The 27660-nt window shown below is 39.1% G+C and overlaps 1 protein-coding gene across 4 annotated transcripts in view; it reads right to left on the minus strand.

Annotated features, from left to right (window-relative positions):
* ACO1 (aconitase 1) overlaps nt 1-27660 on the minus strand; it is a 143432-nt gene that overhangs the window by 61046 nt on the left and 54726 nt on the right. For 3 of the 4 annotated variants that reach the window (XM_036737792.1, XM_036737794.1, XM_036737793.1), the window contains 5 exons: nt 23708-23826; nt 22238-22406; nt 19425-19562; nt 608-677; nt 322-505 (listed from right to left, as the gene is read on the minus strand). In XM_036737792.1, the coding sequence (XP_036593687.1) occupies nt 322-505; nt 608-677; nt 19425-19562; nt 22238-22406; nt 23708-23804 (658 nt within the window). In that variant the 5' untranslated portion in view covers nt 23805-23826. Of the gene's footprint in view, nt 1-321; nt 506-607; nt 678-19424; nt 19563-22237; nt 22407-23707; nt 23827-25077; nt 25158-27660 lie in introns of those variants that run through there. The other variant, XM_036737795.1, reaches the window with a different exon arrangement.

Here is a 27660-nt window from a genome sequence, read left to right on the forward strand (position 1 = left end):
AACCAGTGTGAATGAACTAAGACAAGTCCACCACCAAACAACTGGAAAACACATGCCAAAACTTTTGTGCTACCAGTAAGAGGCCATTAATGCCTTCCTTGGAAGACAGCCAGTACTATTACTAAGCCCAGGCACAAAGAGGGTTAGTAATTTGCAAAGTATCTCATATATATATAGTCTGACAGAGTGAGAGTTTAATCAGTATTAGGGTCAGTGGGATCTAGAATCTATAACTCTGGAATAGGAAGGGTCAAGAATTCTTCTTGGTGTTATTATTTTCAAGCCAGTGAGCAACAGGTAAGAACCTGAAAGTGTACTTACCCCAACCCAGAACACCCAAACCATCGATCATTGTGGTATGTGAATCAGTGCCCACCAGGCTGTCTGGATAGTAGTACCCATTCTGATCAAATACCACTCTTGCCAAGTACTCTAAATTCACCTGGTGGATAATCCCTGAGCCAGGGGGAATAATCCTCATGTTGTAAAAAGCCTGGGAGCCCCACTAAGATTAAAAAAAGGGAAACAAAACTGAGTATATCATATACATATAATATCACACACACTGAAAAAGAAAAAACAAAATCCAACCAAATTCTGCTCCTACCTTTAAAAATTCAAATCTTTCTCTATTTCTTTCAAATTCTAGGTCTTGGTTCTTCTGTACACTATCTGGTCTGGCAGAGAGAAGAATCAAATGTGTAAATATAAAGGTCTGAGACAATCTTTCATGTGTAATCTGATACCATTTGTTTTACTCCACACATTAGTAAATCTAAAAAAGTTGCAAGTGGATGTTAAGCAAAATAATTACTCCAGAGAAAAAAAAGAAAGGTGATAAGTAGAAAAAAAGTTCACATGATTTCTATGATGCTCTGAATTCAACAGAAAGGCAATACAAATTAACTAAATTTACACAGTCAGATGACTCTAACAATGAAATTTTATTCCTGGTGACTCAGGCTTAGGATATCTACAGTAGGAATAATATCATATGGAAATGAAGGAAAAAAATCCTTTTTTGAACCAATTATTCCTAATTAGATATTGATAGTCATTTTATTTATATTTATGGATGGGAAAATAAGATACAGTGATATTAAGTGATTTGTTCAGTCACAGTCAATTATGAGATTGGCTCCCAAGTGAAAGTTTTCTGCAGGGACCTGTCCCTATTTATCTCTAGGACTTCCCCAGTGACTATTATAGAGTGCTCCCTCCCCCATTCCCTCGTTATCAAGCATTTTTTTTGTATTTTAATTTTATTTTTTCTTCTTGCCACATTTAAGGGGAGAGGAAAGAAGGAGGGAGTCAGGGAGAGAGGGAAGGTACAAAGGAAGGAAGGGATAGAGGGAAGGAGGGAGGTAAGAAAGGAAGGAGAGAAAGTAAGAAGGAGAGAGAAGGATGGAAGGAGGGAAGGAAGGAAGGAAAGAAGGAAGGAAGGCTGGAAGGAAGGAAGGAAGGAAGGAATGGCAGACTGAGGGTCAGAAGGCTTGTCTTTCATTCCATTCCCAGCTCTTCCACTTGCTATTTCTGTGACCACAAGCAAATCACTTCACTTCATTTCTCTCTCAGTCCACTCATCTGTAAAATGAGTGGGTTGGATTAAATTATTGCTAAGGACCCTTACAGTTTTAAAGTTCTATGATCTGATCCTGCTTAGCAGCACTCCTCTACTCTTTCTGACTCCCTATTTAATGACCAATAAGGATTTCTACAAACTTTTTTCTCTCCTTTCAAGTCCCCAGACTTGAAATTTTACTGATAATATTTAGTCCATCTGACAGAAGCTCCCTCAACTTTTTGGCATCATGCTCTATTTAATCTCTTCTGTCTCAGAAAGTACAGATACCCCTATCCTAATCCCTCTAGCCATGGTAAATCCTTTTTGGCTTTTGCTCCTGATTTGAATCCCTCCTGCTTCTACAAGACTTTGCTTCAACAATCACCTTGTCTTGCAACTTTAATCTTTCCATTGCACTGGCTTCTTCCCCTTTACCTAAACACTTGCTTAGATTTTCCCAGTGCTAAAAAATTTTCTTTTGACTTCATCTTTTTGCTTCCTTCCTTTTCATGGCTGAACCATTACATGTCACCAAAAGTTGCCTATGTATAACATTGCCATTTCTATACAATCTCTTCAATCTTCAACCACTTGCAATCTTATTTCTATCCTTGCTACTCTACTAAAACTTTTCTTTCATAGCTCTTTAGTAACTTTCTAATTGCCAGACATGGTGGTCTTTTTTCAGTGCTCCTAATCCTTGATCTCTTCACATCATACAAAACTGTTTACTATCACCTCCAGGATCTTTACTTCCTCTTTAACCCTCCTGTAGGCTGAGTACAAAGTGCTAGGTGAGATCCAAGGAGGGAAAATCTCCTTATCAAGTAGGGAAGAGAAAGGTGAGATCAAGGAAAACTTCTTGGAGCATATGATGTCAGAGTGGGACTTACCTCATATTACTTTGTATTATAATTGGAAAGAGATCATGGGATAGTGGGTAGAATGTTGGACTTAGAATCAGAAATATCTGAATTAAGGGGGCCATCTCCAGTTGTCCTGATCTATATTTCACCACTGGACCCAGATGGCTTTGGAGAAGAAAATGAGGCTGGTGACTTTGGACAGCCCTCCCTCACTTAAATCCAATTCACTTGAAAGTCATGGCATCTACTTTACTGATGTCATGGTTCTCTTCCAGAACAAAGGACAAACAATAACCTGAGTTAAAATCCCATCTTCACATACCTATTGGCTGTGTGACCCTGGGTGAGTCACTTAAACTTTCTCATCCTCAATTTCTTCATCAATAAAACAGAGTTAATAATATCTATAGCATTTTACTCATAGGATTACTATAAGGATCAAATGAGAATCTATGTAAAATGGTTTGAATCCTCAAAGCACCATGCAAATGTCAGAGTACATGTGTGTATATAGATAGATAGATGGAGAGAGAGAGAGAGAGAGAGGGAGAGAGAAATAATTTTAATACGATCTTAGTAACAAATTGCTATGGACCAAATAACCTAAATACAGGAAAGCTTAACATTAAAAAGTTGGCCATTAGGTGATAAATTATTTTGTCATGTTGACCCAAAGAATAGGAAATGGATTTGTAATTTTCCTGATACAGAAATCTCCAGGGTGGGGAAGCTCCCTTGAACAGTATAAATCTCTCTTAATCTTCTCTGCAATTCAAAGTTTAAAAGAATTGCCTAGACTAGAGCATGAGAGATTAAGTGAATGACTTGTTCAAGATCAAATAGACAGCTGGTATCACAAGTTGTATCTGAATGCAGGTATTCTTGACTTTGAGGCCAACTCTCTAATCACTCCTCAGCTACCTCTCATGCCAACTAATGTCACAGAAAAATACAAAATGATTCTCAAATCCCACGAAGACCCATTTTGCTTGCCTAATGGTGGAAAATGTGTGTGGGTGGGGTGGGGCAGGCAGAGGATGCTGGGAATTGAAACTCTGGGGCCATCCTCAAATATTAATTTAACTCTTGGGCCTTTTAATGTGAGATCTTTGTCAGATCAACAGTGAGTTAATATATTAATGGAGGAATTAAACCACATTCATATTGACATTCTCATTATAAATGGAAAAAATGCAGTGATGCATTGTAGCTAGGAAGCTGTCTTCAAAATCAGGAAGACCTGAGTTTAAGTCCAATCTCTGACACATGATGGCTGTTTGACCCAGATAAACCATGACCTCTCAGTGCTGCAGGAAAGTCTTTTAGTCTGTAAAGTTACAGAAAAGAGGCTAACTTGCATTGGTAAAGGAATTTTACTCACCTGGGAGTTCCCTATACCAATGAAATAACAAATCTAGTCCCTATCCTTTTCCATTACAGGTAAAATCAGAAGACAAAGGGAAGTTGCCACTAAATAGAAGGATGACTCAAAGGTTCTTCTTAGGGAATTGAGCTGGTTTCATTGTGCACACTGACACAACAGGAAACATCATTTCTTGGGATACTTGGTCATCTTACCCTAAAGTAATCATGATTAAGATAAGCAAACAGGTTACCATAAAGATTATTGTAGGTTACACAACCTTTATACAGGATGAAGAACTTGAGGAATTCTTTTAAAAATTTGACAAAAAACTAAAGGAAGTTCTATATCGACACTCTGTGACTTCAAGGTGACTACACCAGAGAATTCTGAAAGATATTTCAGAAAATATGGGTTAAGAATAAAAAAGCCAAGGGCTTGCGGACTGCCAAGAAACCTCATGTATCAATTTCATGAATAAAGTACTTTCTTCAAAATGAGAGTTGGACACTATCAGACAGCATGATTTGAATTATCCCAAAAAGCGGAGTTGACCATATCTTTTCAGAAAATGATTGGTTACCAACATGGAGTTATCTCAGAATCAGCTATATGCTGTCTAATCACTGACTGGATAAAGTAAAGCTCAAAATCAATACCTACTAGAAGAAAAGGTCAAGCTGAGAAGATAGTTATGGCAGTGCTAATCTGACTTCGTCTGCTGACTCTGAAAACTGGACATGAAAAAAAAATAAAGACATTAATTCTAATTATTACCATTTCTTATAGAAATTCAATTGCTGTGTAATAGTCACTACCATGATATATGGCAGTAAAAAATACAAGAGATGTCTAAAAATGCAAGCTCATTTGCAAAACATCATGGAGGAAGATGATTAAAAAATTACCTCACAAAACAGCAAAAAGCTTGGGAACAGAAAATGAGTCTAAAGAAAGCTTGATGTGGTACCCAAGACAGATCATTTTGAGAACATACATAAATGAGACAGAAAAAACAAAAATAAATAGATATTACTTTAAACTGAACCATTAACATTTCTACAGTGATTCTCTCTCTCTCTCTCTCCCCCTCTCCCTCTCCCTTTTCCTCCCCTCCTTCTCCTTCTCCAATGCTTTATTCTCAACATCACTGACAGTATAATCACCAAAGTTAGATCCCACCATCTTGGAAGCATCATGATTTGCTACGTGAGGAGTCAGAAATAGCAATGTGGACAAATTAAGTCTGGACAATGAAATGTGTCGAACACATACATAAAAATAAACTCATTTTGGAGAAGACAATTCTAAAAGCATACAGAGACTGAATTTTTATGATGTTTCGAAAATAAAGGGGGAGGGGGACCTAGAAGAAAAGATAAGCTATATTGGTTTTATTGAAAAAGGTAACAAAATAGATATTAGCAACTATGAACCCATATGCTTAATTCTGCACCTCTAAAAAATCTTATGGAAACGTTGCAAAGGTATTCCAGAAAAGAACAGTGAGGATTTTCATAAGGCAATTTTAAATAATAAACCACACTGTCATAGTCACATGACTAAGCGTATCTTTACGAATCCACAGCATTTTTCATTTCTTATGTACTGGAAAGAAGATTGTTATTAGAGTCATATAGGCCAAGTTATAGCTCAAGCAGTTCACTTAATCTGTCTGAGTTTCCATTTCCTCCTTTGCAATCTAAAACAGGAGTAATATTTGTATCATGAACCTCACAAAATTGTGAGGACAGGACTTTGTAAACCTAAAAAAAGTGCTACATAAATCTTTAATATTATAGGTCAAATTCCTACTTTCTTATGACTATCCAACCCTTAGTTTCACACAGCTTTTTCCCTTACCATCTTTAACATGGTCCCATGGATTCTCAGAATCCTCATGAATTCTATGATCTAGCCAAGTTGATCCCCATGCCTGTTCAGTGACTGTTTCCAACTCCTTGAAATACTCTCCCTCTTCTTGGAATTCCTAGCTTCCATTAAAGCTCAGCTCAGGTGCCACAAACTACAAAAGTCCTGTCAAAAATCTTGCAGCTGTCCTCCCTCACCACTCCCAAGTAGCTTGGCATTGATTTTGCATATATTTTAATTTACTTATTTGGTTCTCTCCATGCCACCCTCTCCCCCACTAACATCAAGTAACTGCTCATCAGGGCAGGACTTTTTTGCTGTTCTTCTCTTTTGGGATGCTAAGGCTATCAAGTGCCTTTAATGAGTCTTGCCTTTGTTTGAATCAAGAGTCTTTGACTGAATCAAGAATCCTTGATTGGGAACAGTATATATACTCTGAGGTTAGCATTTTGCTTTGGGCTTGCTCATTGGAAGAGTGTTAGTGTGATTTGGCAAGACGAGACTCTGAGTAGCCGTTAAGGAATCCCCTGGCTTTGAAAACCTAGATGTTGGTGCTTCTCTCTCTGGTAATTAGGTATATACTGCTATGGAAAGGCAGAAGCCCTGTATGCTGATTTGTGTTATTTGCTCTGTTTATATAATTTCTGCTTGTAATTTCTGTTCGTGTTTTCTTTGAAGTTCAGGGTGCTGACTTTTCCCCCTGAACTAAGTGAATGATATATGGATGTTTAAATAAAGTGAGACTGTAAACCCCTTAAAACTGCTTTCCTTAGAAAAGCAAAGAACCTGTGCTAGCAGCCCTCCTGTGTGCTGGTGTTATTGGCCTTACACCTCCACAGCAGCTGCAAGTAGCACTGTTGTTACATATGTTAACCCAGGTAATTCAAGTCTATACAATAAAACAGTACTTCTAGTAAAGAGAACCAAGAAAACTATATACATAGGCCACAGCAAAGTTAATAAGTTTGTACTGTAAGCAAAAGTACAAAGGAGGAAACGCCTCCTAGCCTCTGGGATCCCTTGAGGTATTTGATTTCCAAAGGAATACACTAAAACTTATAGATAAGACCAATGAAATAATGCATTCTCTCTCATAAGTGACCTATCAATCAAGAATTCTTCTAGTGCCAAATCTTAAAAGGTTTTTTTTTTCTCAGGGGGAGTGGCTTTGGAATATGTACATCAAGATAACAATAAACTCAAGTTTCTATCTTGCTTTAAGGTCTGCAAAACACTTTTCCCAAAACAATTTCACAGATTATTACCTTCCCCATTTGACAAATGGTGAACCACATGTTCAGATAGCTATTTATATGTCCTAGTCAGAATTTTAACTGAGGTCCCCTAATTTTAAATTAATCATTTTTTCCGTTATCCCACAGCTGTCTCCTTATTGCAGGCTCAGCTATACATTCCTAAAGATAGGTGTTATTAGTGTTCACTTTTACTACTCAGAGCAGATCAAAATCCTAGTAGAAAACTCTCACCACCCCCTCCAGTTCTTTCTTAGTTAAATGCAGGAGAAAGAAAGTTGACAAAAGCCTCACAGTACATAGTTTCTTGAGGCAGTTGGGACACATTTCATTGAATGAGTTACAAAAATGAAGGATGAGACAGATCAGATTTAAAGAAAAACAACAAAAACTTTTACAATCAATCTGTTCTCTAGTTTCATAAGTAATCTCTGTTTCCTAGATTTCAACATCAGTTTGAAGTCAAAGTTCATGCCTGGACTTTGTTTCTCTCTTAGCAATGTTTTACTACTTTAATGTAAACTAAAAAGTTCAACAAGGAAAAACTAGCAATGTGGAAGGGCAATGTCTGCAGAAGGTGGGGTGTGTGTGGCTATCATGTGGAAGGGCAATGTCTGCAGAGGGTAGGGTGCGTGTGAAAATCTCAACTAAAAAAGGCTATCAACTTATTAACTGGGCAAAAAGCAAAGAGTACTCAAGCAAATACACATTTCCTAAGCACCTACTATTTGCCAGACACAGTGGATACAAAGAAAAAAATCAAATGAAACAATTCCTGTTCTCATGGAGCTTATATTCCATGAAGGGAGACAACTTGTACATATGTGATAATATAAAGAATAAATACAAAATGAGTGCAAGGTAAACTTAAACACAATCTTCATAGGTGATAAGCTTTTAAACACACACAAAAACACACATACACACAACACAAACACATGCACACATACCCTTTACTTAAATTTCACTCCAGTGTCACAGAATATTGTGCAGGTGACTCAAGGCTCTCTAAGAACATCCTAGTGCAATACAGCTCTTTATGGAAAAGTTGCAGCATCAAATACTAACAAACTTTTAGACTGTGTGTGTACATACACACACACACACACACACACACGGCATGTAAAGATGAAACATACACATATTTGCTCTGTTAATTCCATGTCATTCAAATATGTTCTTCATTTTCTAATGCAGTCTTATGTCAGATCCCTGAGAGAAAATAGTAGATAAGACTCCATTTAAGATGAAAAATGTTATTACTTTTATTTTGCCAGAGGTACTTTTAAAATAATAATAGGGATGATGATGCAGATAAATTAGAAAGACAGATAGCACTTATCCAGCATTTTAAGGTTTGTAATGTACTGTTACAAATATTATCTCCTTTTATCCTTAAAATAACCTTGAGAAGTAGGTGCTGTTATTACCTCCACTTTACAGCAGAAGAAACTGAAGCAGACAAAGTTAAGTGATTTTATGAGGACTGATTAAGCTTTTGTTTCCATAGCATGCTTATGGCTAACTTAATTGCAGAAGAAGGCAGTGGGGGGATGCTGTTTATCAATCAACATATTTAAAAGAGGGTTCCCTTTTTTGGTTTTCTGGGAATGTCTTTCTTCCTGTGTAAAAAACCTGCCTGGCCAGGTAAAGCTCTGTTAAGAATGAGGCCCATTAACTATAGATTCCATCTCAGATAGTGGGACCTTTGTTGTAGATACGTTGAGCCGTATCCTCAGCTCATACTTTTTGTCAACCTTCTTTTGCAAGAAAACAACCTTTTTCATGCTATGGAAATCGTAAGTCTAAATGATGCCCACTTCCTGACAGGGAGTATTATTTTAAAACGCATAAAGAAAAATACCACATTGAAATGGGAGAAATGGGAAATGTGAACAAGGGGCAGAGATTCACATGGAGGGTGGGGACTGAGGGGTTTAGGTGTTTTTGGAAAGGTTGTAACCTCTGTGGTACTCAATCAACTGGGGAAAGGGACCGATTGTATTTTTGCATGGCTAGGTGTGCCTATTACTTTTAAACACCCAGATCCGTAAATAAAATTCTTTTACTGGCTTCACTAGTTTGTCCATGGAGCTCTTGGTAAGATCTTTATTTCTTACAATTGGGGGCTTGTCTGGGATCTGTTAGGGGCGCTCTGGACCTAGGCCCCCCCCCCCCCCAGAGGGTAGTGAGACGCCAGGGAGTCTGGACCTGCTGACGTGGCAATGCCTGTATGGCTTCCGCCACCTCAGCACCGGGGCGGCTCTTACTGGAGGAGCTCCACCCTCGGGGAGGAACTGGGGAGGAGCCAACCCGAAACACCCCGATAGGTTATATAAGGCGTGCCCCAGAGAGGGTCAGTGGGACTCCTGTTACGCCATGCAATAAAGCTGCTTGTCCATTCCGGTGTACTGCCTGGTGATTCTCCTCTCGCGTCCCCCGAGAGGAGCCGAGAGGAGCCGGAGACGTCCGAAGACCCGAGGGCAGGGTAAGTGGTAGGCGGTGGTAGGCGGTGGTCGGGGTGCAGCCCCCGACAGGGATCTAAGCATTTCAGAGGGGGAGTGGTTGCTGCCAAGGACCACTGGTCGCATTGCAGATTTCAAATGGTCCTGTGTTGGCTTTAAGCACTCCTCTTCCCAGATTGCTCAACAGATCCTAGGACGAGGGTTCATAAGGACTACTGTGAACCCAGGAAATTCAAGGGAGAGAACAGGTACCATGGAACACCAAGAAATTCTGTGCACAGACCAAGGTAAGGAAGGGGGTTACCCAGTATTACCTTGGTGGTGAAATCCTGCTGACAAAGTGTGTATGTGAATGTGTGAGATACACTGAAGAGAGTGCAAAGAGAGTGTGAAGTCCTAATCCAAGGTTCTGTTGACCCCTTGAGGGACACAACCAGAGGAGAACAGTGTACACAGAAAGCTAAATTAGCAGGATGGGGAACAAAGGTTCAAAGGTGCCAGGGAAAGAAAAAGGGATTGAGAAAATCCCGGTAAACATTCCTCTATGTAACCCTTTAGGGAAGATGTTGGAATATTGGAAAGATACAACCTTTACTAGTCAGAAGAAAAAAAAGAAAATTATTCAATATTGTTGCTTCATTTGGCCAAAACAGAATATTTTGCCACCAGTGCTGTTCTGGCCTAAGTATGAGATTAATTAGAATTGGTTGTGTCAGGCTTTGAATGTTTTTTTTAAGGAAAAGCAACCCTTCTCCCAGGAAGAGTCAGATTACACTGCTTGCTGAAAAGGAGGGGCAGAAACTCAATTATACCCCTTAAAAACTATAGACAAAGGGGCACCAGAAGTTACTGTAGAAAGGAGACCCAAAACTTGGGACCCATTGTCAGCTTTACCCCCTCCTTATGCCCCTTTAAATTCTCCAGGACAAAATTTGATTGAGTTATGGGCAACAGCAAGTCCCACTGAGGGCAAAAACAAGGAAGCTAGGGCCCCTGACCCACCTGCCCAAAGCACCTCATCTCATTCCAAATTAACATCAGAATTAGAACAATGCAAATAGGATGTGCAAAATTTTCCACTTCCCTTGGGGAAGGAACGTCCTATTTGCAAAACAAGAGCTCCAGGGACTCTCTATCCATAGAGAGATGTCCTGTGGGGCAAGGGGAAATAGGATTTGTTAATGTACCTCTTACTAGTACTGAGGTGAGAAATTTTGAAAAAGAAATGAAGTCCCTTACTGAGGACCTAATTGGATTGTCTAAGGAATTAGACCAATTCTTAGGACCTAGTTTTTACATTTGGCCTGAAACGATGGTTATAACAAATATTTTATTCTCTGGAGAAGAGAGAGGAATGATAAGAAGGGCCACCATAAAGGAGTGGGAAAGACAATATCCACCAGGCCAAGGGGTAAAAGCAGCTGAGCAGAAATTCCCAAATGTTGACCCTAATTGGGATAATAATAGTCCTGTGGATAGAGGGCACATGAGAGAACTGAAGGACCTAATAATTAAGGGAATAAAGGAGGCCACCCCTAAATCCCAAAACTTCTCAAAGGCCTTTGAAATAGAACAGGAGAAAGACAAAGCTCTGTCAGCATTCCTTCAAAGATTAAGGTAACAGATGAGGAACTATTCAGGTATGGACCCCAAAACCCAAGTAGCTCAGGGTCTCCTGAAAATATATTTTGTTACAAAAGCATGGCCAGACATCAGGAAGAAAATTCAGAAGACAGAAGGGTGGAGTGAGAAACCCTTAGAAGAACTATTAAGAGAGTCACAGAAAGTATTTGTGAAAAGAGAGGAAGAGAAACAGAGACAAAAGGCCAAGATCATGATGACAACAGTAGATGAGATGATGAAAAAAAGAGTGGAGTCAGTTATGAGAGAGACAAAGAGAGAGAGAGAGGAGGGCAATTGGGATAGAAGAAGGAGCATGAGAGAGGCACCTGAACTAGAGGAAGAGGGAGACCCCAACAGGGCTTCTCAAACACCTCTGGATGCTATCAGTGTGGGAGACCTGGTCATTTTAAAAGAGAGTGTCCAGAGCTGGCCAGGGAAGAAAAAGTGATCCCTCTTATGACCTTTGAAGAAAATGAATAGGGAGGTCAAGGGTTCCTCTACACTAGGTCCCACCAGGAAACCTTAGTAAATTTAAAGGTGGGACCCTAAGAAGAACAGGCAGTGTTTCTGGTGGATTCTGGGGCCACCATATCCTCCTTGAACTTTAAGCCCAAAGGAGTAAACACATCTGATAAAAATTTAGTAGTGTTGGGAGAGGGATTCCCAGTTCCAATATTTGAATTCATTATCCTTAAATTAGGTAAGGAACAGGTGAAAGAATGATTACTGTATATTCCTGAGGCAGGAAGCAACTTATTAGGAAGGGTTTTGATAGTGAAATTTGATTTAGGATTAAAGGTACAGGACCAACAAATCATGGTCACAATGGCCATTCTCACAGAGGAAGAAGAAGAGCAGATAGACCCTGTAGTATAGGCAAAGGAAGGAAATCGGGGAGGGCTAAGAATTCCCCCCTTAAAAATGACTTTAAAGGAGGAAGAGGTAGTGTGTTTAAAACAACACTGTATTCCACTAGAAGGGCGGAAGGGATTACAACCAGTTATAGATCAACTAGGGACAAACTTCTTGAACCTTTCATGTCCACTTTCAATCCTGCCAGTAGCCTTCTCTTAGCAAAATCCCTTCAGAACACAAATGTTTTAGTGGAGTAGATTTAAAGGATGCCTTCTGGGACTGCCCTTTGGTCCCAGAAAGCAGAGACATGTTTGCATTTGAGTGGGAAAATCCTTTCAATGGAAGGAAACTGCAATTTCAATGGACAGTTCTTCCCCAGGGCTTCACTGAATCCCCTAACCTGTCTGGTCAGGCATTAGAGCAAGTGTTAGAAAAATTCAAGCCTCCCTCAGGGATTACCTGAATATAGTCTGTAGATGATTTGTTAGTATCAGGGTAAAAGAGAAAAGAGGTTGCAAAAGCCATTGCAAAAGCTCCATTGAATTTCCTAGGAGAACAGGGGTTGAGAGTATCCATGAACAAAGTGCAGTATGCAGAAAAGGTGAAATACTTAGGTCATTTGATTAGTGAAGAGCATAGGAGAATTAACCCGGAAAGGATCAAGGGCATTGTAGATCTTCTCCTCCAAGAAACAAAAAGGAGCTTAGGAAATTTCTGGGGCTAACAGGTTAATGTAGGCTGTGGACTGACTCCTATGCACAGAAAACAAAGAACTTATACCTTAAATTGTTAGAAGGAGAACCTAATGTTCTCTGCTGGAATCCAAAGGAAGTTGAGTCCATTGAGGACTTGAAACAAGCTCTAATCCAAGGTCCAATATTAGCCCTTCTTCATTAGATAAAACATTTCATCTGCTCCTTACAGTAAATAAAGGGGCAGTGCTAAGGGTACTTACTCAAACATGGGGAGGACAACGGAGACCAGTTGCCTTTTTATCAAAATTAGTAGACCCAGTTTCTAATGGCTGGCCAGAATGTGTACAAGCAATAGCTACTGCTATTTTGGTGGAAGAAAGTAGGAAATTGACCTTTGGTGGAGCTTTGGTAGTTAGCACCCCACACCAAGTTAGAACTATTTTGAATCAAAGGGCGGGATGATGGTTAACTGACTCTTGAATTTTAAAATATGAAGTTATATTAATGGAAAAAGATGATTTAGTTCTTACTACAGATTCCTGCCTGAGCTCAGTATCTTTTTGTGGAAAGGGGAGAAAGAGAGCAAAGAGGCTGAACATAACTGTTTAGACATTATTGAATATCAAACAAGGGTACTGCCAGATCTAAGGGACCTGCCCCTACATGAGGGATGCTGTTTATTTACTGATGGATCATCTCAGGTAATAGAAAGGAAGAGATACAATGGGCATGCTATTATTGATGGGAAAAACAATTCATCAGTAGAATCAGACTGCCAAATAACTGGTCAGCTCAAATGAGTGAACTTTATGCCTTGAATTAAGGCATAACAACTTAATAAAGAGGATGGAACCATCTACACAGATTCTAAGTATGCTTATGGGGTAGCACATACCTTTGGGAAAATTTGGCAGGAAGTGGCTTCCTTAACAGCAAGGGAAAGGAGCATGGAGAGCTTGTGAAACAAGTATTGACAAATCTATTACTGCCAAGGGAAACTGCAGTAGTGTATATCAATGGGCACCAGAAAGGGAATTCATTTGAGGCAAAGGGAAATCAGCAGGCAGATGAGAAAGCAAAGGAGGCCAATTTATCTCCAGAACCTACTAAAATACCCACAGTCTCTAAAGTCCAAGCAACCCCAATATCTACTAATCAGGAAAAAAAGGATTTAGTTAAAATAGTGTTTCAACAATCCGGCTAGCAGCTGTTGTGGGGGTGAAAGCCCAACAACAAGAATGCTACCAGCATGCTGCAAAAGTACAGGTTCTTTTGATCTGCTTAACTAAGGAAAGCTACGTGAAGGGGTTGACAAGCTTACTTTAATTCAGCATACAAATATCATTCACTTAGTTCCGGGGAAAAAGCCAGCACCATGAACTTCAGAACAAATACAAACAAATGCCAAACATCAACAGACAGACCTGATTCAAAACCCAATACATAGTTACCAGAGTTCAACAAAGTCTCAGCATCCAAGTTACAAGCTGGAGGGCCCTTAGCTACAGCTGCCCAGAGTCTCTGCATCAACACAATCTTGAGTGAGAGCCTTGCGCAAATGGCTCTGTCCTCTCTTCTTATAGGGCTTCAGATGTCATCAAACATCATCTGAATGATCAGAACTTAGGCTGCTATGATTGGCTCTTGAGTTAGCCCCTCCCCTTAGGACCCTGGGAGGTTCACATCCACATAGGTTGGGTTAACACCTAATAGGGGTTAGAGCTTGGGGCTTAGCACTTAGTAAGACTCAATGAAATACACTGAATTACTCAAAAGAAACAAAGCCAAACTCTTCAAGGGCACTTGTTGAACTAAGTGCTAAGAGCCCATTTTGCTTACCAACACAAATAGGTGCAAAAGAGACTGATAAAGGTCAGTGGTTGTTGTCAGATGGAAGAAAAATGGTAAATAAACAAGTTATGAGAGTTATCCTATCTCTATTACATGGAGGAAGCCATTGGGAAACCCAGGCAATGTGTGATTTGGTTTTGAGAAAATATGGATGTGTAGGAATATGTTCTATTGCAAAACAGATTTGTGAAGGCTGTAAATAAGAAGGCCCTAAGAAGTAATAAGAAGGTACAAAGGAAACAGACTCAGGGTGGGGGAGGGACCAAGAACCAAGTCTCTGTCCCTTCCAGCGTATTCAAGTCGACTTTATAGAAATGCCAAAAGCAGGAAGGTTGAAAAATGCAAGAGTCATAGTTGATCATTTAACAGGTTGGGTAGAGGCCTATCGAATGGTGACAGCCATAGTTTCTGGGGTCTCCAAAATGATCTTTGAGCAACTAATCCCTGGATATGGCCTAATAGAGAATATAGATTCTGATAATGGAAGTCATTTTACCTCTAAGGTATTGCAAGAGGTAATAGAACATTTAGGAATATCCTGGGATTTCCATACTCCTTAGCATCCTCCATTTTCAGGCTGGATAGAGCTTATGAACCAAACCCTTAAGAGACAGCTATCCAAATTGATATTAGAACTCAAGCTTCTCTGGACCAAATGTCTGCCCATTGCTTTGTTAAGAATTAGAACAGCACCTAGAAAGATTTAGGACTTTCTCCTTGGGAGATGCTATTTGGCCTGCCCTACCTAGGGGAAATGGGAGATATCCCAACCATGGAAACCAAAGATAGATTCTTAAAGGACTGTATACTGGTGTTGTCTTCTTCCTTGTCTAATCTTAGTGTAAGAAAAGGGGGGGAGCAGTTTTGTTTCCACAAAGTTCAAAGTATCCCTCTTCCCTCCCCCCTCAACCAGCTTTAGCAGAATGTAAGTCAGGTGACTGATTAGAACTAGCTCTAATCAGAGCTCTGATCTAGCAGAGACCAGGCCTCTGGTCTGGTGAAAGGTTAGAGGCTTATATGCATGCTTAAATGAGCCATTTGAGGACGGCATGACGTAGGCAGTCAGGGGGTTGCATCTGGCCAATGAAGAGCCTGGCAGAAGATTCGAAGTGGGGGTCAATAAAAGGACTGGCGTCCATCTGAGTCCTTGTACTCTCCTGTACTCTGTTCAGGGGACATACCCAGTTATTCAGACCGAATAAATATAAAATATAATTAAAACATTCCTGGCTTCCCAACGAGTATTGTTTATTCCTAGACAATGTAAGTATGTTTCTAACATTAGAAAAAAGGGGTTATTGGCCCAAACACTACCACTGGAGTTTGCTGTGCATGAAATACAACTAGGCGATTGGGTCCTGATTAAATCTCGGAAGGAATCGAAATTTCAACCTGGATGGGAGGGTCCCTATCAAATACTCCTGACAACTGAGACGGCCTGTAAGGACATCTGAAAAAGGTTGGACTCACTACACTAGGATCAAGGGACCAGTGGAAGCCTCTCCTGTAAAACCTAAACAGAGGAGTGCACATCTAAAGATCCCTTGAAGTCCTTTTTGTTTTTAATTGTTATAGGAATAATATTTATTTGTTGTACTGATAAGAAGAGGTTCTGTGATAGATGAAGGGTTTATTAATTTTGCAGGGAGAACTGCTATTGTGGACAATTTGAATGGCCAGTCAGGTGGATCTAAGGCATGCTTAAGATAATTGGTACAGGTGAGGGAGGTATCTTGTTAAAATTTGGATAAATGTCACTAAGGAAGCTATTCCACAAACAGTCCAGTTTGATGCATGCCAAATTACAGAATGTGGAGATTTAAATAGTCAAAGAAAACTAAGTAGTTATCATAAATACCTATGTTCAGAAGAACAACCTTCTGGGGAAAGACCCAGGCACTATGGGTCCCCTTGTCCAGAGTGGAGCAATGTTAGGTTCACCAAAGAACATGAGGAATCAGGGCAGCTAGGTGGCACGGTGAGTAGAGCACTGGCCCTGAAGTCAGGAGGACCTGAGTTCAAATCTTGCCTCAGACACTTGACATGACACACTTACTAGCTGTGTGACCTTGGGTGAGTTACTGAACCCCAATTGCCCTGCCTTCCCCCCTGAAAAAATAACAAAATCTAAAAAAAAAAAAACAAACATGAGGAATGAACATTGTCAGGGGAGAGGTCAGATCCAATTGTCAAGAGTTGAAATGTAATCAATGTAATCCCCTAATTTTAACTAGAAATTCCAACTGGGACATGGATTGGACCTATGAATTTGGAATAGACAAGACAGGTTGGGATCCGGTAGCAAGATTCAGGATAGTGATTTGAAAACCAGAGATAAAGGAAAGCCTTACTGCAACTATAGTGCCCCCACTGAAGGAATGGAAACCCTGCAATGATCCTAAGATTGTGAAGGTAATGGAAGTTAAGGACTTAAGAGAGACCACGGAGATAGAAAGAGAATACTGGGATACAAATGCTTGGGTTGAATAGGTAGAATATATTGTTAAGAACTTAAATAAAAGCAACTGCTATGCCTGTGCCTCAGGCTGACAAGTGGCCCAGATACTCCCCTTCCCTTTGAGATGGGCCAAGGACAAAAAGAGGATGAGGAATATGGTTGCACTATTATCAGGATAAAACTGCATGGGGAAACAATATCTGTAAATCCCTCTCACTACTGTCCCCAGTTCCGCAGGACAGGGATATCAGAATATCTCCTACCTTCTCCACAATGACTGGAAACCACATAGCTTGTCTCTCATGACAAGGTGTGAAGGCTACCATAAATCTGGGAGAACTGGAGAAGTGCATAGATATGTGGAATGTAACTAAGGAAGGATAAGAAAACTACTCTGCTTGAAGCATCCCCAGAGCAGATCTGTGGTGGTACTGCAGAGGCAAAACCCCAAGACCTATATTTCCCCGTAACTGGGGAGGCACACGTGCAATAGTACAATTGGCTATACCATTCACCCTGGCATTTGAGAGGGGATGTAATCCAAAAAAGAAACAGGAATAAAAGGGAAGCACCTCATGGCTCATCTGATGGTAAAATTTTCCTTGATGCCATCAGGGTCCCAAAGGGGATTCCAGATGAGTTTAAGGCCAGAAATCAGATTTGAATCCTCCTTGTTTTAGTGGGTAACCACTAATAAGAACGAAGATTGGATTAACCACATTCATTATAACCAACAGAGGTTTATTAATTATACCAGAGATGCAATTAAAGGAAAAGCTACTCAAATAGATGCCACAAGTCAGATGGCATGAGAAAATAGAATGGTCCTGGACATGATGTTAGCTGAGAAAGGAGGAATATTTGTTATATTGGGAGGAGAGTGTTACACTTTCATTCCCAACAACACAGCCCCAGATGGAACCATTACTAAGGCATTGCAAGGTCTAAGTAATTTAGCTGAGAAGTTAGCAGAAAACTCCAGAACAGACAATTCATTAACAGGATGGTCGGAATCATGGTTTGGCTAATGGAAAGGAATGGTAGTCTCTATCTTAACCTCTTTAATAGTAGTTGCTGTAGTACTGACAGCCATAGGTTGTTGCATGATACCTTGTGCAAGAGGACTGGCACAAAGATTAATAGAAACTAAACAAATGCCAGTACAGTATAAGCAAAATAATCTATACCTACTTAAAGGGGAGATGGAAGAGGAGATGAATTTGTATGAGAGAGTGAGGAGGTATTAACTAGATTTGAGAAAAGTGTGGAAACAAAATTTTGGATTCAAAGAAAGGAGGGTTTGTGAGGATTGCTTAAGCTTTTATTTCCATAGAATGCTTATGGCTAACTTAATTGCAGAAGAAGGCAGTGGGGTGATGATTAGCAATCAACATATTTAAAAGAGGGTTTCCCTTTTCTTTGTTCTCTGAGAATGTCTTTTTCCTATGTTAAAAAAAACCTGCCTGACCAAGTAAAGCTCTGTTAAGAATGAGGCCCATTAACTATAGACTCCAACTCATTATGAGACCTTTGTCGTGTATATATTGGGCTGTATCCTCAACTCACACTTTTTGTCAACTCTCTTTTGCAAGAAAACAACCTTTTTCATGCTATGGAAATTGTAAGTCTAAATAATGCCAACATCCTGAGAGAGAGGATTATTCTAAAATGCATAAAGAAAAACACCACGTTGAAATGGGAGAAATGGAAAATGTAAACAAGGGGTGGAGATTCAGGGAGGGAGGTGGGGGGCAGGGTGCAGGGCGTAGGTGTTTTAGGAAAGGTTGTAAGCTCTGTAGTACCCAAACAACTGGGGAAAGGGAATAAATGATTGTATTTTCCCATGGCCAGGTGTGCCTATTACTTTTAGATACCCATATCTGTTAATAAAATTCTTTCCCTGGCTTCATTGGTTTGTCCACAGAGTTCTTGGTAAGATCTTTATTTCTTACAATTTGACCAGGGTCACATAGCTACTAAGTGCCTGAAAGTCTTCAGGTCCAGCACTCTATCCAGTGTACCATCTCATCCTCAAAATAAAATGGAAAAGATATTTTTTATATTTAAGTCACTTTTGAAGAAGTCAGTAAATTTAACTAAGTAGAACTACTTTCCAAAAAACTAATTGTGGTCCATCTTAATCATGAATATATCTAAATGACTAAGAGTGAAAGGAAGAACTGTCAAGCATTTCAATTCTTTTTTTTCAGTTCAGATAGTCAATTCAGTGAATTTAATATTCACAGGTATTATAGGAGAGGGGTCCTGAATATTTCTGTCTCACTACAGAATCTGAGGCATCCAAAGTCAGGATTCATTGGGTATCATAAATGATAATAACAGGAAGTTAAAGGAATAAGTGACCTAGGGCTTCATCTAGTACACTCCCCCTTGTGTTAAAGGTGAGGTAGTCAAGGTGAAAGTGAAGACGTTTGCCCAAGATTCACCCAGCTAGGTAAAGGTAAAGTCGAAACCTGGGTCTCGTTACTCCTGACCCAGTGCCTTCACTCCCTTTAGAAGCTCTCGTGTACAAAACAGAAAATCAGATATTTCTCTTACCTTCTGTTGAAATCAACCTGAATGGAATGATCAATTATTAGATCAGCAGGACAGATGGGGTTTATTTTCTCTGGGTCTCCTCCTAACTTTTTCACAGCATCACGCATTGCAGCAAAATCAACCACAGCAGGTACACCCCTAAGAGGAGAAAGTTAAGCTAAGCAAGAGCAACTTTAAAAGACATCCATTTTTAGGAGTGGGGGTGGGGGAGTGGGAGAAGGAAGAATTAAAATATGAATGCAAATGTTAAGTGTTTCCTTTCACTGAAAACACTGGCAATTTTACTTAGAAGAACTGGATGGCTTTGAAATGAGGGCCTTCAAATTAATTTCTTTAAGTAGAAATCATATTTGTAAGTAAGTAACCAGGTAACCAGTAACCAAAGTAATGTGTGAAGAATGTCTTTATGATTGTGAAATGACTGCAATTACAGTTATGCTATTAAGACAGTATGTATATTGAATTATTATAAAGAGAATCTATCAAAGGAACACCAACTAACAAGCATTTAGAAGGCACCAACTACATGTCAAGAATTGTACTGTGTCCTGGGGCTACAAAAGACAAAAAAACAAACAAAACCCTGTTTGCTCTCAAGAATTTATATTCCAATGGGAGAAACAACATATACGTATATATGTATATATGTGTATGTATAGATAGATATAAATATTGTGTGTGTGTGTGTGTGTGTGTGTGTGTGTGTGTGAGTGTGTGTGTAGACATACATATACATAATAAAATAAAGGTAGGTGGTGCAGTGGACAGAGTGCCAGGCCTGGAGTCAGGAAGACTCCTCTCCCTGACTTCAAATTAGGCCTCAGACAATTACTAGCAGTGTGACCCTGGGCAAGTCACTTCACACTGTCTCATCTGTAAAATGAGCTGGAGAAGAAAATGGTAAACTACTCTAGTATCCTTGCCAAGAAAAAACCAAATGGGGTCATGAAGAGTTGGACTGAACAAATTTCAGCACCTTTTAGCTTTCTTTAGTTCTCTTACTACCATGATTATTTTCAGTGAATGATGAAAGACTGAAGTAGTAATTCAGAGCATACCTCAAATTTTAGAAAGAACTTTAATAGGTGAAATTCAGAAAAATGGGTTGTAAAGTCATTTTTTAAGTGAATTCTCTCCATTTCCATGATAAAATCTCAGATGTATTACTTTTGTAAAAAGTTTGGTCTTTGAAATGAATGAAATCACCTTTTTTTAAGTGATGAAGCCTTCCTCTCTTCTACAAAATAAGAGTTATCATCTTATAAGAGAAAAACACAGGCAGAAAAGAAGCTGTTGCTGGGAAATGACTGGCTTTATCACTGATGCAGAAATGCAGTCCTGGGAGAAGGACTGAAAATAGAAGCTGTAACAAGGTACAAACCAGGAAAGGGGCTACTAAAAACAGCATATTAAAATTTGAGAAGAGTTACTAGGTTAGAAATGTGCATTACATTTTATGAAACACTACATTATTAAACACATGAATTCAGAGGGAGGGAGGGAGGAGAGATCAGAGAAGGTCACTTTGAAAAGGAGGAATATTCTGAGCTAACTCTTCTCAGGGCTATTTTTTTCTTCTACTTGCCTATAAAGGATTCATAACAGTAAACACTTCCTTTCCCACAGAATCTCAAATTGAAACACCTTGAAAATCATCTAGTTTAATCCATAACAGACTAAGAATTCCCTCTATAATAAATCAGAAGCAGCTATTCAAGTTCCATTTAAAGACTTCCAGTGACGGGAAAAAGTCTACTACCTTCTGAGGCAGACCATAGTGATTTTTGATAGCTCTGATTGTCTGGAAGTTTATCCTTATATCAAGACCAAAACTAACTCCTTGCAATTTCTGCCCACTGCACATGGCTGTCCTCTGTGGCCAAAAAGGATGAAATCTAATCCCTCTTCCCCATGAGTTTTACATATGGGCCCTTCAAGTACTTGAAGACAACTTTAATTTCACCACTAAGTCTCCAGGCTAAGTAACCTTCAATCTATCCATTTATAACATGAGCTCCAATTCTGTCACTTTATTGGTCACTCTTCACTGTATGACTTCCAGTTTCTCAATGTTCTTTCTAAAATGCTACACCTAGATCTGAACAAAATATTCCAGATGTAGTGTGTCAATACTCTTGTTCTAAACATTATGTCTCCATTAATACAGCCAAAGATTGCATTAGCTTTTTGACCTCCCTTGTCACACTGTTGACACATATAGATGGCACTTTCCTAAAACACCCACACTTTTTTGTAAACTGGAACTATTGTTTAACCACACTTCTCACTGTGTTCTCTTGAAACTGATTTTCAATCATCATCTCTTAACACCCCAATTTTCAACCCATCCTTATCCAGTGGTTTCTTTCTAGCTGGCTTCAAACATGCCTAGATATGCCCCATTCTTAGCTATACCTCCCATCTTTGTACCACTTGGAATTTGATAAACATGCCTATTATACCTTTATTGATAAAAATATTAAAGAGTACAGGGATAATGATAGAGTCCTCTATTTCCTACCTCTACATTACTAAAGACTTCCCTCCAAGATGACATCAAATACATTACTATTAATTCATTCCGCTTATTTTGAATGTATCTCGCTATCCTATCATCTAGTCTATGTTTCTTTACATCTTGTCCGGATAGCATGAGAGACTTAGTCAAATGTTTTTTCTCATCGAATGAAGACTTTAATGCAAACCTTGAGGACTTTGTAGAAAGAGGTGCTAAGATTGGAGCAGAGAAGATGGACACGAGGCAATCCAATTCAACAAACATTGGCTAAATAATATGGGTATTTTCAACTCACGTAAAGTCCTGCAGAATGACTCGGGCAGGCTTAAATGGTACTTCTAGATTCTTATGCTGCGTCACCTTCCAATTTAAAATGTTTTCAACGTCAACTTTCCTCACTAAAAAATCATCACAGTTCCGGATGGCTGACTCTAGGAGAACTCTGACAGAAAATGGTAAGTGTCCTAGGAGAAAAAGAAAAAAAAACAACCCGCCACCTAATTATGAGACTTTGCTCTGAAGGGATGATGTAGACAGACTTGCTAAGAGTATCAGGTTACTGTACAATCTGAATAAGATAATTTACAACAAATCTTTCAACAACCAAAATTACACTGACAGCATGCCTTATCATCAAGAAAGTGTTAGTAAGAGTTCAGCTCATTTAACAACTTTTCTTGGACTCAGTCAGCTTCCTTAGGAGGAAAAGGCTTCACCAAGTCATCATTGAGAGGCAGTCTACTGTAGAGGGCAGATTGCCTCCTAACTTGCCATTAGGAAGATGAGGATCCTCAGGAGTTGACTGAGCTATTTTACCTTTTAGGATCTTCATCAATTACTTGGGACTGATCCCAAGGGTCAGTCTGATTGAGGGTTGATTGCAAGGGCAATCTTTGTCGATGGAAGAATTTCTCTATAAAAGTCATTAATCCTTACTATACTCACAAAATATGAGAAAGTATTCTGAAGAGAAAACTCACAACTAAGATTTAAGCAACATTTTGGCGTGGACCTGTGATTTCATTGTTATAGGGAAGACTTCTCAGTGAAGAATCTCCATCTTCCAATGTAGAGCTGCAAATGTTCTACAATTTATAAGTCTTAGGGAGTGGCCTGGGTCCCTGAGAGGTCAAATGATCTGCCCAGGATCACATATCCAGTATCAGAGGCAGAACTTGAACCCAGGTCTTCCTAGCTCCAGAGCTCTCTTTATCTACAACTCCAGGTTGTCTCAGGAAAGTTTAAAAAAAAAAAAAAAAAAACAACACACAAAACTCTAATATTATTATGATTAAGAGCAGGCATAAACTTATTTCTACTTTAAAAGAAAAATAAAATCCTTAACACTATGCAGAATGATCACTAATACTGGATAGGAAGACCCAATGAAGTTAATGACACTAATAAGAAAAAAAGATTTTATTTTTATTTATATAATAAAAATTCCATCTGCTATAGGAAAAACTGTACAAGTATTGTCTGGAGATATTATTATGTCAAGTGAAAAGAGGGACTTGCCTAAGTGGGGCAATTAAGTGGTATATCCAAGGACATTTATGTGTTTACTGGAAGAGCTTTAAAAGAAAAATTAGTTTTCTTGGCTATCAATCCTGAGCTCTGCTATCAGAAGAAGATGCTTCATTTCCACTCACTCCTTCCACTTTCTTGTGTTCCCCTCCCTGAGTCAGTATAACTTAAAAAAAATAACTGTGAAAACAAGATACCATTTTTTTTGTTAAAGGTATAACCAATTTTGTTTACTTACCATATCTTGAATCTGCCAACTTATTCAAATTGAAGAACTTTTTTTCTGGTTCCTTGGGATCCAAGGGCTCAGCAAGGTGCATAAAAGGGTTGCTCATAATTACAGATAGTTAAATGTCCCTGCAAGGGAGAAAGAAAGAGGTTAGGGAGGATCAAAGTTCAAGTTGTAAACCTTTGATTTCTTTCAACCTCTCAGTTACAATCCAATTACAATGATGTCATTTTTTACTTTAACAGTGTAATATAAATTCACTCAAAAATTGCTTACTTGTTATTCTTTCAAAACTGAGAAATGTGGAATGCTAGTACAAATCCAGAAAAGACACTTGATTGAAATTACTTTATCTTCTGGACAACTGTCTCATTTAGAATCTGTCACAAGTCTTAGAGGGAACAGACTTTTCTCATCTGCTATTTGCCCTACATATGCCAATAAAACCAATGTGCCTACATAAGATAACAGCTTTATTTAGAGTAACAATACACACTAACAACACAATCTAGAATAGAACAGGCCATGAACATTGTGGGCACTTAATAAATATTTATTGAACTGAATAGAATAAAAATTACTGGGCTGGGAGCCAGAACTATGGATTCCAACACTACTTCGGCCATTAACTTGCCCTACCCATTAGACTGTGAACTCCTTGATGACAACTATCTTCTAGTTCTTTTTGTAACCCCAGTGCCCGATATGTAGTAGGTATCTAATAAATGTTTGCTAACTGTGATCTTGGGCAAGTCAATTTTATCTCTCTGTTCCTCAGTCTTCTTTAAGGTAAAAGATAGCATCCTAATTGCCCTTTTTTTTTTTCTTTTTCAGGGTAGGAGAGGATCAGACTTGTGATTTACTGCTATGAGGAACTCCCTTTACCACTGCAGGTAAGTATCTGCTCTGCAACTTTTAATGTAGACAAAAACCCGGCTGAGTGATCTCCACTTTTTAAACTGCATATTCCTATCCCTAAACAACAATAAGAACAAAAACTATTGGAAATATGTACCCCAACTTGTGTATATTTATAAACTATTGTATTAATAATTATGTACATTATGAAACTTATGAAAATGTAATTTAAAAAGATGAGTTAAAGATGAAATAGTATTTGATCCTAGAATCCACAGGAAGCCACTGGAGTTTGTGGGGAAAGGAAGGGACACGGTTAGACTTGAATTTAAGTAAAACCACTTTGGCAGCTATGTGGAGGATGAATTGAAGAAGGGAGGGATTTGAGGCACAGACCATTAAGGAGGCTATTATGAATGTCCAGGTGAGAAATTATGATAGTTTGAACTAGACAGGTGGCTATGAGAGAAGAAAGTGACAGATGTGAGATGTGTGGTTAGAGATGAACCTTGGTAACTCACTGGATGTGTGGGATGACAGAGAATGAATGAGTCAAAGATGACACTCAGGTTACAAACTGGAGTGACCAGAAGGATGGTGAAGCCTCCAACTACAGGATGTTCCTAAAGTCTGGACACATAGGCAGAAATGCATATTTTCAAAAAATGAAATGAATGAAATTTTCAACAATATTTTATTTAATTAGAATATTAACCAATAACATCTTCAATATGATTTCCATCATTTGTGATGTAAAAGTTGATGAGCTTTGCAAGATTCATGTGAACTCGATGCAGTAACTCCACATTGCCATCAATTTGACACCCTGTGGAACAGGCAAGCTTGGAAAGGGAATAATTTAGGGGGAAGATAATAAAAGAAGACTGGCCATTTTCATGCAACCACTCCATCCAGCTCATCTTCTGTGACACATTCTTTCCTACCCAAAACAAAATGGGAGGAGGTCAGCTTCTACTCACCAGCCTCTGTGTTACAGAGCCTGTCCTTTGTGAGATATCAGGTGATCTGGGATGAGGGGGAAAATCACACTCTTGGGGTATATTTGGAGAGGCATGAAATTTTCCAAATGATATCTATGTAAGCTGTTATTACAAGTGCCTGGGAGCAGTTACATCATAACAGTTTCTAGCAGATGCCTCTGAGGAGGGAAACTGGGGATGGGGGGGTGAGGGGATTGGCAATTTGCAGGGTAGGGAGGAGGAACTGATTTGGGGAGTGTTTGGAGGGGTGGTAATAACAGGTGTGGCTGTTGTGGACACAAGCCCCACTGTGTAGGCATGGTAGGAGAAGATCTATATTTTCACCCTCTGTTGGTTAATTGCACACTCCTTGAGGTCAGGCTATTTCCCTGTGGATTGAGGCCAAAGCCCTCAATCCATCAAAGGACCACTTGGCCTTCATTTTGGGAACATAGAGGACTGAGACAGTGGCTTGCTTATGGTCACACAACCAGTATGGGTCAGGGGCATGAATTAAATCCAGGTCCTTCTGACTCAGAGGCCAGTTCTCTTAATCTACTCTATCAAATAGCTTCTCTTTAGCCATTACTTCAGTAGACTACTATTATGGTAGCTGCTATATATTGCTATATATTTAAACATAAAAACCACTGCATAAATGCATTATTTTAGCTATTAAGAGCTGATAAGCTCAGAAAAAAGAAGTCTCCCATGTCCATTTTTAAATCCACTTTTTTTTTCTCCTTTGGAAAGGTAATAGACAACTATCAGCAAAGAAGTGGTAGAAAACAAGTGTGCATAACATATACACATTCAGACCCAGCCAATGTGTTCATCTGTTTTGCATAACTGCACTTATTTTAAGGAAGAGTTCTTAGTGGCAAAGGAGTAGAGCATTGGGAAATGGCAATGATTTTTAACTAAGAAAGAAAATAAAGTCTCTTAGAAGCAGCTGGTGGCACTATGAATAGAGCATTGGACCTAGAGTCAGGAAGACCAAAATTCAAATCCTACCTCAGATACTTACTAGTTCTGTGTTCTTGGATATGTCACTTAACCTCTCTGCCTCAGTTGCTTCAACATAATTTATATAACACCCACCTCACGAGATTGTTGTGAGGATCAAATGAAATAATATTTGTAAAGTGTTTAGCACAGTGCCCTGTACATAGGAAGTGCTATAGAAATGCTATTATAATGATGATGATGATGATTATCTTAAAAATGGTATGAGGAACCTACAACAGTTATTAACCCATGGGTCTCAGACTGGCAGAGAAGAATGTGCAGGCAGTGAAAAAAATTAGGGGTTCAGTGAGAAAGTTCGATGCTATTGATATTTTCCCCTCTAAAATGTAACATGTAAAATTACAAGTGCAAAAATTCACTGTGTGGCAATTTGGAGGACATTAAGACAGGCTGAATTTCCTCTATTTTTACAGAGATTTTCCAGAACCCCTATTTATCCTTTGGGTATCCCACATGCTTAGATCTCCTGGACTATCTTTTATGATTTCCAACCCTTGTTTCAACCCCTAAATTGGTTAAATGCCAAATTAATTCAGGAAACATTGTTATAAACACATTGTTCAGATCTAATCAAAATGCTGAGCTGAAGGTGGTCAACGCCAAGGCCAAAGTAACAAAGTAACAGACAGTACTGTTCTCTAAACCAAAAGATTTATAAAAACAATCAATTCATATGAAGATATTTAGAGGAAAGAGTTGAACAAAAGGCAACAAAGTTATATTTTATTTGTTTCCAGTAAAACCCAGCAGATACCAGCTGGCTTTATTGTGATACAGTAGCAGTGGTTGTTTGGTCTGTCTTGAAAAAAAAAAAGCTTCGGAAAGCATCAGCCTATCATTGAGACAATTTCAGTGACTATGTGGCTTGCAAAATCATGGGAAGTATCTGAACATATGTGGCTGTTTAAGTCATCCAGTCCAGTCCATACCCGAAGAGAAATCTCTTTTACAAAATGCCTGTGAGGGGATATCTACTGCTTCCTTAGGCAGCCCAATCAACTAGTGAACAGCTTTAATTATGAATAAGTTCTTCTTTACTTTGAGTGGAAATCTGTATTATTCATAGATCTGATGTCAAATCCTAAATGAGTCCCT

This window comes from Trichosurus vulpecula, chromosome 9 (assembly GCF_011100635.1).
Source record: "Trichosurus vulpecula isolate mTriVul1 chromosome 9, mTriVul1.pri, whole genome shotgun sequence".
In the NCBI taxonomy this organism is placed as follows: Eukaryota; Metazoa; Chordata; class Mammalia; order Diprotodontia; family Phalangeridae; genus Trichosurus; species Trichosurus vulpecula.